The sequence below is a fragment of the Podarcis liolepis genome, assembly GCF_965112155.1.
Source record: "Podarcis liolepis genome assembly, chromosome: 14".
NCBI classification, from domain to species: Eukaryota; Metazoa; Chordata; class Lepidosauria; order Squamata; family Lacertidae; genus Podarcis; species Podarcis liolepis.
In genome coordinates, this window is record NC_139569.1 from 11,373,565 (window position 1) to 11,384,953 (window position 11,389).

General features: G+C 45.4%; 1 protein-coding gene and 1 long non-coding RNA gene across 7 annotated transcripts in view; one reads left to right on the plus strand and one right to left on the minus strand.

The window, feature by feature from the left end:
• Positions 1-11,389, plus strand: part of LOC310692898 (small integral membrane protein 10-like protein 3) — a 30,699-nt gene extending 19,310 nt beyond the window's left edge. For 3 of the 6 annotated variants that reach the window (XM_083474431.1, XM_083474430.1, XM_083474429.1), the window contains exons 4-6: positions 3,696-3,855; positions 8,314-8,494; positions 11,134-11,389. Coding sequence is in view for 2 of the 6 variants with exons in the window: in XM_083474429.1 (XP_083330555.1) it covers positions 3,696-3,855; positions 8,314-8,494; positions 11,134-11,303 (511 nt within the window). In the remaining 4 variants the exon portion in view is untranslated. Of the gene's footprint in view, positions 1-3,695; positions 3,856-8,259; positions 8,495-11,133 lie in introns of all 6 variants that reach the window. The other 3 variants (XM_083474432.1, XM_083474428.1, XM_083474433.1) reach the window with 2 other exon arrangements.
• LOC310693019 lies at positions 8,519-9,349 on the minus strand. The gene is made up of 2 exons (XR_014518967.1): positions 9,242-9,349; positions 8,519-8,914 (listed from the first exon to the last, which is right to left on the minus strand). It is a non-coding gene; the product is annotated as an uncharacterized lncRNA (long non-coding RNA).

The following is an 11,389-nucleotide window of genomic DNA, read 5'->3' on the forward strand; positions in this document are numbered from 1 at the left end:
TTATTAATTTGTACCCCACCCATCTGACTGGGTTGCCGCAGCCACTCCGGGCGGCTTCCAGCATATATAAAAACATATTAAAACATTAAACCTCAAAAAGCTTCACTATACAGGGCTGCTTTCAGATGTTTCCTAAAAGATATATAATTACCGTATTTTTTGCACCATAACACTCACTTTTTTCCTTCTAGAAAGTAAGGGGAAATGTCTGTGCGTGTTATGGAGGAAATGCCTATGGGTGGCATGCCTATGGATTTTCCTCCTCTAAAAACGACGTGCGTGTTATGGTCGGGTGCGTGTTATAGAGCGAAAAATACGGTAATCATCTCCTTGACATCTGATGGAAGGGCATTCCACAGGGAGGGCGCCACTACCAAAAATGCCCTCCGCTTGGTTCCCTGTAACCTCACTTCTCGCAGTGCGGGAACTGCCAGAAGGTCCTTGGTGCTGGATCTCAGTGTCTGGGCTGAACGGTGGGGGTGGAGATGCTCTTTCAGGTATACAGGGCCGAGGCCGTTTAGGGCTTTAAAGCTCCGCACCAACACTTTGAATTGTGCTCAAAAACGTCCTGGGAGCCAATGTAGGTCTTTCAGGACCGATGTTCTATGGTCCCGGCGGCCACTCCCAGTCACCAGTCTAGATGGCACATTCTGGATTAGTTGTAGTTTCCAAGTCACCTTCAAAGGTAGCACCATGTAAGCGCGCATCGCAGTAGTCCAAGCTGGAGATAACCAGCGCATGTACCACTCTGGTGAGACAGTGCGCATGTAGGTAGGTTCTCAATTGGTGTACCAGGTGGAACTGGTAGATAGCTGCCCTGGACACAAGTATGCAGGAGGAGTTTCTCCAGTAGAGGGAAAACTATATGAGGGAACGAAAATACTGTGGATGCTGTGTGAGAATGTGCAGACACACATGCTGAGATTGCTGTGTAACCAAAAAATTATATATATGGGAGTTGTAATGTACCGTATTTTTCGTCCCATAGGACGCTCTGTCTCATAGGACGCACCTAGTTTTTTGGGGGGGAAATAAAGGAAATTTCCCCCCCAAAAGCAGGTCGGGGAAACCGAACCAGGTCGAGGAACAGCGGGATGGCGGCGTTGCGCCTCCCTGTTGTCCCACGAGCTTGTGGGGCTGGCCGATGTCTGCCCGGCGCGAGGGGTGCCCTGAAGCAGGGCGCCCCACCCGCCGGACGGCAGGCTACTATCCGCAGTGTGGGAAGCCCTGCGGGGAACTCCTGCGGGGCTCCCCACGCTGCGGATGTCTGTCCGGCGGGCGGGGCGCTCTGCTTCAGGGTGCCCCGGGCGGCAGGCTGCTATCCGGAGTGTGGGGAGCCCTGCGGGGAACTCCTGCAGGGCTCCCCACGCTGCGGATGTATTCCCGGCGCGAGGGGCGCTCTGCTTCAGCGTGCCTTGCGCGCCGGGCAGCAGGCTGCTATCCGCAGCGTGGGGAGCCCTGCGGGGAACTCCTGCAGGGCTCCCCACCCTGCGGATGTCTGTCCGGCGCACGGGGCGCTCTGCTTCAGGGTGTCCCGCCCGCCGGGTGGCAGGCTGCTATCCGCAGCATGGGGAGCCCTGCGGGGAACTCCTGCAGGGCTCCCCACACTGTGGATGTCTGTCCGGCGCGCGGGGCGCTCTGCTTCAGGGCTGCCTAGGCTGCGGATGTGTTCCTGAAGCACCGGGCGCTCTGCTTTCAGGGCGCCCGACGCTCTGGGAAGCAGGCTGCTATCTGCAGCCTAGACAGCCCTGCGGGACCTCCAGCAGGCCTGCCTAGGCTGCGGATGTCTTCCTGAAGCCTGGAGAGCGAGATGGGTCGGTGTGCACTGACCCCTCTCGCTCTCCAAGCTTCAGCGGAAGCCTGCATTCGCCCCATAGGACGCCCCCAGATTTCCCCTTCATTTTTGGAGGGGAAAAAGTGTGTCCTATAGGGCAAAAAATACGGTAACAGCATCTCAAGGGACACAGGTTCCCTTCCCCTGAACTGGACAAATTGCTTTTTCAAGTCTTGTCTATAAATAGCTGGTCATTGATTTGGAAACAGTATACTTGCTTATTGCTGTTGTTGTTGTTGTTGAGTCGTTTAGTCGTGTCCGACTCTTCGTGACCCCATGGACCAGAGCACGCCAGGCACTCCTGTCTTCCACTGCCTCCCGCAGTTTGGTCAAACTCATGTTGGCCTCTTCGAGAACACTGTCCCACCATCTCGTCCTCTGTCGTCCCCTTCTCCTTGTGCCTTCCATCTTTCCCAATATCAGGGTCTTTTCCAGGGAGTCTTCTCTTCAAATGAAGGGGGACGTTGTGTCTTCCTGCTTTCTTTGCCTTGTTTCCACCTATTCTCCAGCAGCAGTATGAATCCTGCTGTCCTGAAACAGGCTTTTGAATTGAATTCATTCTGTATATTGATGAAGAACGTGAGAAGATCCTGCTGGATCAGGCCAATGGCCCAACTAGTCCGGCATCCCAGTGGCCAACAAGATGCTTATTGGAAACTTGAAAGCTGGACCTGAGCACAACAGCACTCCCCACTCCTGTGATTCCTAGCAACTGGAATTCAGAGACAAAATTGCTCTGACAGTGGACATAGAATCTAGCCATCGTACATACACCATCAAATTGAAAGAGACAATACAGTGTAACTGTAAATTATTTCCTAATATAGAATCATAGAATCATAGAGTTGGAAGAGACCACAAGGGCCATCGAGTCCAACCCCCACAAGGGCCATCGAGTCCAACCCCCATATCTTTTGGAATAATAATAATAATAATAATAATAATAATAATATAAAGACACAATACTTTCCTTATCGTTTGCTATTATTAAAGAAAACATGCTGACTTTCTCAAATCAGTTAAGTACTTCAAAAAAATATTGTTAGGTAAGGTTGGTTTACTCATTGAGCAAGCCAACACTGGTATAAACTTACATGGCAATACATCTCTTAGTGTGAATCGTAAGCATATTTACATGGAAGCAAGGTCCACTGAAGTCAGTGGGAGACTTGCTTCACAGGTTAGGGGTGGCTAGCCTGTGACCCACAAGATGCCCTTGGATTTGGCTCCCATCATCCCTTACCATTGGCCATGCTGGCTGAAGTGATGGGAACTGGAACTCAGTGACGTATGAGCAACCACAGGTTCCCCATCCCTGATCTAGGTGATATGGGTGAGATGACTGGGTCTGAAGCCTGACTCTCCCTAGGGCTTTATGAATGAAAAAGCAGGGCCTTTTTAGTTGTGAACCCAGAGCTTTGGAACACTCCCCCTCAAGAGGTTATTTTCTGATCTTCTTTGATCATGTCTTCAGATATATGTAAAAACCTTTGGGTAAGATGCAGAAATCAACTTCGTGTTTACCCAAAGGGCTCTCATATATATATATATATATATATATATATATATATATATATATATGTGTGTGTGTACCCTGTTGGTTCACTGCCATCACCTCTACTTGGGACATTGAACTCCCGTCTCCTATTGCAAACTGCTGTTTAAACTCTCCAAAGGGAGGCTGGCTTAGGAGGGAAAATACCAAATTAAATGCATAGTTCTTTGGAGTCTGGCTGTTGATCGGACATAACAGTGGCCAATCAGTTTGCATGGAATGTAAATGATCGAAATAGTTTTGCTTTTCTGTCTTCTTTTCCAAGCAGTGTTAACTGTTAACATATTTGCTTTTTCCCCTCCTCAGAGCTTTACAGACAGTTCAGTTGGGATATGCAGATGTCTTGGATTACCTTGTTAGAAGCCAGAAGCTTGATCTCAGTGTTGCTGATGAAAAGAACAGAAATCTAATATTTTTAGCCACTATATATGATCAGTCAAAGATCTTGGATTATTTCCTTGAAATGGTCAGTCACTCAGAAGATTCACATTTACATTTATTTTTTAGGTTTTTGAAACTCTTATTATAAAGCAGGAGGTGTGGAGGATGTTACGCCTGCAAACCTATGCACATTTACATGGGAGTAAGCCATGTGGGAAAGAATTACATTTACTTCTGAGTAAGCTTGTCTAGGATTGCACTGTAAATTGCTATTTAGGTGTAACTTTGATTCTGATCTGCACTCTCATTCCTTTAGATTTTAAAAAATTCGGATTCATTTTTTGTGATAACGTGAATTTGCAAACGCCACATTTACACTTCAGATGTTTTGCCATCTACCGTATTTTTTGCTCTATAAGACTCACTTTTTCCCTCCTAAAAGGTAAGGGGAAATGTGTGTGCGTCTTATGGAGCGAATGCAGGCTGTGCAGCTATCCCAGAAGCCAGAACAGCAAGAGGGGTTGCTGCTTTCACTGTGTAGGGATCCCTCTTGCTGTTCTGGCTTCTGAGATTCAGAATATTTTTTTCTTGTTTTCCTCCTCCAAAAACTAGGTGTATCTTGTGGTCTGGTGCATCTTATAGAGTGAAAAATACGGTACTTAAAGCAGGCTTGGGGAACATTTGGCCCTCCAGATGTTGCTGAGTGACATCTCCTAGCATCCCAGGCCACTGGCCATATATGCTGGGGCTGATGAGAGTTGCTCTTCAGCAACATCTGGAGGACCAAAGAATCCCCATATCCAACCTAAAATGTCTTTGGTACACATCTGAAACTACAATGTGTGAAGCAACCTTCAGGGGTGTGAGGCTGAGTTAAATGACTGCTTCTGAAAACTGCATAGCTGTTGATCCATTATCCCCCAAGGGTAATGTGCAGGCTTATGGAGTGGTGATTGTTCAAATTCCACATGGTGTTGCAATTGTCTTTTTGCAGAAGCAAGCTGGTGTCAACTTTATTAGTTCAGGGAAACGTTTGAATTGATGCCTGCCTCCCAAACTCAGTAGCATCTCTCGGAAATTGTTTTCCTTGGAAGCGTGAATTACAGGGAGATGAGCTCCTCAATATGCTCAGAAGTAATTTACAGTGAATTCCTCGGATTATCCACTCAGAAGTAAGTTCCACGGAGTTCAGTGGGACTTATTTCTAGGCAAGATTAGCACAGAACAGAAAAAGGCCAATGTTGCAATCGGAATTCTTATAAAAGAGTTTATAAGACACCAGACTTACAATGGATGCCATAAGTATTGAGAGGCTCTGCAGAGGTACTGTTTCTTCTTAACACCCAAGAGATCATCATCTTGATCAAGAGCCATCATTATCTTCATAAATGGCAGCGTTGGTGATGATGACAACAATTACTGATGAGGTTATACAAGTTGAGCATGCTCAGTTGGCATGGAATGCTGACCTGGGGTGGGGGCGAGAGCAGGGTGATGGAGTGACAGGGAGAATGAAAAATCCAAGCCACTCTTCCTCTGGGTCCTGCATCTCGCATTTGGGTCCCTCCTCCAGCTCACTCCATTTCAACCCCAATTCTTTTCTGCAACCACGTTCATCTATCTCAAAATTTAGATACTGCTTGAATAAGTGGCTTACAAAAGCTGAGCATTTAAAGAAATTGAGAAGAATTCTGCTGGATCAGACTGAAGACCTAACTTCTTAGTCCAACATCTTGCTTCCCACAGTGATCAGCAAGATACCTCCAGGAAGCCAAAAAGCACAGGGCATGAAGGCAATGGCCCTCTCTTGCTACTCAGTGGTATACTGGCTCTGAACTTGGAGGTTCTATCCTAGAAAGCAGCAAAGGGGCAAACACTCCTTCCCCCTCCATTACTGGATCTCTGTTGCTTCTTGGAGAAAAGACATTTTTTTCACACACAAAATGATAACTGAATCAAAGTGGAAATTAAAACAAGGCTGGGACTTCTCTCGTGTACCCCAAACCAGCGTTAAGCAGAATTGATCTCTCAGCTGGTGCATGGAGAAGTCAACCCTCCTCCCCCTACCTCTACAGGCCAGCCTTGACAGGTGGGCACCATCACCCACCTGTCAATCATCTGATGTAATTAAGGTGTTTGGTGATTGACAAGCGGGCCCATCGCCTGTCATAGTTGTCCCATGAGCTTGCCAGTGGTGGTGGGAGATAGAGATGGGAAACCTTTTTGGCCTTCTGGGCCAGATCTTTGTTATACGGCAGTGGTTCCCCATTAGCCAAGTACTGTGTACCCCCTGTTTTTCAAAAGCCAAGCCATGGAAACCCTTCTTTTGAAATAATGGATATCTCTAGGGTAGTTTTTGTTATGTGAATTGTGCCACAGACCCCCTGGGTGGGTTACTCCCACGGGTCCTCAGGCCACCAGTTGGGAACCACTGTTATATGGCATTTGCTTTTCCATTTCATTTGATAAAACTGTCCTGTCATTGCAAAGGCAGACAGGGCTTCTCTTTCTAAACTCCTGATAGTCTAGAAAGCTATGTGCTCCACAGGGAAGGGAATGAACTTCCTTTTGTGGTGAGGTCACTTGGGTAAAGGGTAAAAAGGTTGCTGCTGCCTCCTAAGCAGGCATTGCTTCCTAGTGCCTGGATTAGCAGGAATTCTGCAACTCCCGTGCTGATGCACAGTTCTATTTTAAACTGCCGTACCCTGAGTCATGACAGTCTGGAGTAGTATTGCTTCCCTTGCGTATTGCTGTCTTTCCACGATTTCAACAGGATCCTTCCTATCTCGGGCTCTTTAGCTAGAGATTGCAGGAATTGAACCTGACTCTTCATGTGTGGGAAGCTTCAGATCTTCCAGAGATGTGCCCCATTCCGCACTCTGTTGCTGCATTGCAATAGTGAAGTGGAACCTTCAGGTTCAGAGGCAGTATAGTGCTAAATAACAGTTCCGGAGGGGCAGCAAGAAATGTGTGCAATTGCCTTCATGCCTTTAGCGTGGACTTCCCAGAAGCTACTGACTCTGCACTGTAGGTAATGAGACGCAGTACCAGTTGGACCTTTGTGATCCCCAAGGGCTTGATTTGTGTCACTGTGTCTTTTAAAATGCAAGTCTTTATACGCTCCAAATCCCCAAGTGTTTTGTAAAACTCCAGAACCGTCAATGAGATTTCTGATGCTGCTGTACTTACGTAGTTAAATTTATTTCAACATCTAGCCTATCTGAAGAGAGGTGAGGTGGTTTTTTTTTGGGGGGGTGTGTGTATTTTTACATTAAGACCTAATTGGATAACAAAACTTATTTCTCCATGAGTTTTCTAGGTGGTTTAGAAATGGAAATTACTTTAGTTTTAAAACTTCAAGGCAAATGAGAATTAGAGATGAAAGTGACCTAGAAATCAAAAAAATTAATGCATTGACAAAATGGGTCCAGCAACAAAATTTTGCAGCATGGAGTGTTTCTGTTTAGGGTTACAACCAACCATATTCTTTACTGGGAGAGCTCTTTTATTCCCCTTCCTTGGGTTTTGTCCAGTCCAGCATTCTAGGTCCATTGAGCATGCTCAGTCCTTATTGACCTGTTTTTAGGGTTCCCCCCTCCAAAAAATATTTATATGTCTGGAAATCAGGGTTCTCAAAAGCCTGATGATAATTCCTTTGGTGTGGATGTGTGCAGTTTTGGCTACATAAGGCTCTACATTCACAGAATGAGTTTGCTATTAGTATACAATGGTACTTTGGTTCTCAAACTTAATCTGTTCTGGAAGTCTATTCCAAAACCAAAGCATTCCAAAACCTAAGCCGCACTTTCCCATAGAAAGTAATGCAAAATGGATTACTTCGTTCCAGACTTTTAAAAACAACTCCTAAAACAGCAATTTAACATGAATTTTACTATCTAATGAGACCATTGATCCAAAAAATGAAAGCAATAAACAATGTACTGTAGTCACACAATTGATCCATCAGTAGCCGAACTGAGTTCCACACAGTCACAAAAACAAAAAAAAAGAGCTACAAAAACGCAAAATAAATAGCAAAAACAGACAGACCTCAGCATAACACTCAAAACGTAAGTGTGGCATTCAAATCGGAAGCATAACACTCAAAACGGAGCACATTCAGCTTCTGAAAAAAGTTCACAAACCGGAACACTTCTGGGTTTGCAGTGTTTGGGTTCCAAGTTGTTTGAGTACCAAGGTACCACTGTACAATATACTAGCAGTGTTGCTCAGGAATTCTAAGAAACCAAAAAATCAGTGCAATTTTGAAAGGTTCAGTTTGCTTGCCATCTTCATTCTAAATGCTGTCCAACTGTATCTAAACATAGGTGAAAACATGCTCCTTGATCTCGTGAACCATCCTGCAAAATACACTTACGATATCTTAAGAGAAGGTGTTCAAATGCATAACTTGCAGCATTTCCCCCCAAATATATAGTAGATTATGTAGGAAAGTGCACAAAATGCCGGCTTTCTGATTTTATTCTAGCTGGCCCTTAGCTCTGCTTTGGTGGGTGAGCAGTATTTCCTGCTAATTTTCCAGGCTCTTCCTGTGCCCAACATAAACCAAGTAGCAGAAAATGGAAACACAGCACTTCATGCCGCAGTAAACACTGGAAAAATGCATCTCGTGTCTTCACTCTTGCATTACCCTGGAATTAACGTGAACGTCCCAAATCCACAGTGCGATGGGGCGACTGCGTTACATCTTGCTATTGCTTACGGTAATGCTTCAACCCTTTTTTAAAAAATAAGTTTTGATTTTAAGGTAGTTCTGTCATTTTACAAGTGCAAGGAGGTAATACAGGTGTTTTGCCCCTCTTTCTTACGGCCAAATTAGAGGAAACAGTGGAGATTGTGGTCAGATAGAAGCAGCCCAGTGTTGGGGGGAAATTGGGAGTTGGAGGAGGTTTTTCAACCCTTTCTCCCTATGCAAGGGGTGGGGAAATCTCAGGATTGTGGACCAAGTCTCTCTGTCTGGGTGCAAAGCCTAGTTAGCGCTTCCCCAGCTTTGGGAAGGAGTTGGGAGGGCTCTAGGACCCTGCCAGAGCCCTCACGCCCCCTTACCTGCCTTTGGGAAGGCGGGGTTGGGGGTGGGTTTGGCTTTGCACCGGGTGTCATAGTACCCAACTCAACCACCCCCACTGTCAGTGTTTGTAGAAAAGCAAAAAAAAAGAAGGAAAGGGTTCTGACCTCCCTTTATCTTCTCAGTCTCCTTGTCGGTACAAAAAGAGTCCACGGGAATATCCTTGCAGAGTTTTATTAAAAGTCTTTGTGCAAAACACGACTGAATACCACGACTGAAACACACCAGCACCAACCAACCCAAACACCAGCCAACCGACACCAGCCACACCAACAAACCAACAGTTCTCACTTTATATATACAAACTGCTACAGGCCGCTGAGTCATGCTGACCCAGCTTTATTCACATTAAAGAAACAGCGGCCATTTTAGCCGTGACACCCACATCCCAGGCCACACCCCCTCCATGGCCCTGATTCATGCCCTGAGATTGCCTAGCTCAGGGGTCAGCAAACTTTTCCAGCACACTTTTGCCCCATAAATAACCCAGAGATGCATTTTAAATAAAAGCACACATTCTACTCATGTAAAAATGTGCTGATTCTCGGACCGTCCGTGGGCTGGATTTAGAAGGCGATTGGGCTGGATCCGGCCCCCGGGCCTTAGTTTGCCTACCCATGGCCTAGCTGGAATGTGCTCCTGAACTCTGACCATGCATCTTGCATGTCTGGATGGAGGTTAAGTGAGGGGGTGTTGGTAGAAACTAGCCAACTTCACAAAGGTAAACTTTACATGTGTTGCTCCGCCTATTTTTGCATCTGGCACCACCCACCACTGGCATGTGGCCTTTGGAAGGTTGCCCAGAAGGGAATGCGGCCCTCAGTTTGCAAAAAGTTCCTGCCCTGTGCCATTTTCCTGATGAGAAAATCATTCCCACCCATTTGCTCCCTAAAGGAAAGCATATGCATGCCGTTATCCATAGGTCTTAATGCGGCAAATAACAGCTTTGGGCAGTGGTGCCATCCTGGCAGGGATTTGGGCAAATGTCTAGGACCCCACTGAATAAAATTGACAGGAAGATCCCCAAATGTAGCCGTGCTGGCTTACCACATTTTAAAAGTTAAGTTATTGTTGTTAGCATCTGTCTGTCTCGAGAGACAATGGAGTGCACCTCTGGGGGTGAGACTGCAATCCTATATACCTGTTTACCTGGGAGTGAGTCCCACTTGACTCAGTGGGCGTTTCTTTTCCGTAAGCATCGGATTGTGTTATAAGTGATGTAATACACATTAATACACAGTGACTGCATGCCTGGCATCAGGGTGTGTGTGGAGAGGTCAGTTTCATAAACCACAGTGGTAAATATGCTACAGAATAGGGACACTGGGAACTCTACTCCAGCACTGCCATCTTAGAGGAGCTCTCTTAGAAAAGTTTCTATCTGCTCCCAGTGCTGGGTTCCTTTATCATTCAGGTGTAGGGGAGGGAGAAGCAGACTACATTGACAGTGTTAAGTAGATCTCAGAATACTTGTTGTCTGCCCTGTTTGACATGGAAAATTGTTATGCATGCCACATACTATACCACACATACCTGTCAGGTTTTTTGTTTGTTTTTTAAATCCAGAACATCTAGTCTTGTCCCTGCCCTGACCTTAAAGTCCCAACAGTTTCAAACCACAACAAAATTTAAAGACAAAAAATAAATAAATCACAAGTATTCTAAAACGTGCATTAATATTCCTAAAGGTCGTGTTAACATAGACATCATAATTAAGATGCTTCCTGTTTTCATGTTTTAAGTCTGAAAGGTAAATTTGAAATATTTCACTTGGTAAATTCTAATCCGCACATCCGTTGCTAAGCTAGGTAGGAAATTGTTAAGAAACTTTGCTAAACCAGATAGATAAAATCAAAAGTCTTGGAAGACCTGGATTAAGTTCCTGAGATCTGAGCAATACAATTTAAAAATGCACACCAGGTAGCGGGTGATGGAGGACCTCTGTCTGGTACCCCAGAGTAAGAGTGGAGAGCCTCAAAACGTTGTGAGACTCCCAACTCCCATCAGACTCAGCCAGCAAACAGGGATAGTGGAAGTTACCAACACCTGAAGGGGCACTAGTTCCCCATTCCTGTCCTAAATTGTTGGAATTTGTTGGCATCCGTTTCTGGAGACAAGGGAGGCGTGCACCTTTGGGGTGAAGTCAAACTACTGCAGAGCATGCTGGATAAACTGTTGATATTGTTCTGTGTGAGTCAAGTTCGGGTGGTTGTAGAAAATATATTCTGTGCCAAAACACATTTACCTCTTTCTCTCTCTCTTTTAAAATCTATTTAGGGCACCTGGGAATTTGCTATTTGTTGCTGAATGCCACCGCTGATGTAGAAAGTCCCATGGGAGGGTTGACACCTTTGCAACTTGCCGAGATGTTTGGGAATGAAACTATAATCGCCCTTATAAAAATGCACGTAAAGAAATTTAAACTTGAAAATAAAATGTTTGCCTGATCATCTTGTTGAACAACATCCCGTAGAATTTTTGAAAATATACCACCTATTTTAATTTTTCTATTAAAGCTTTCCCCCCGCACAAA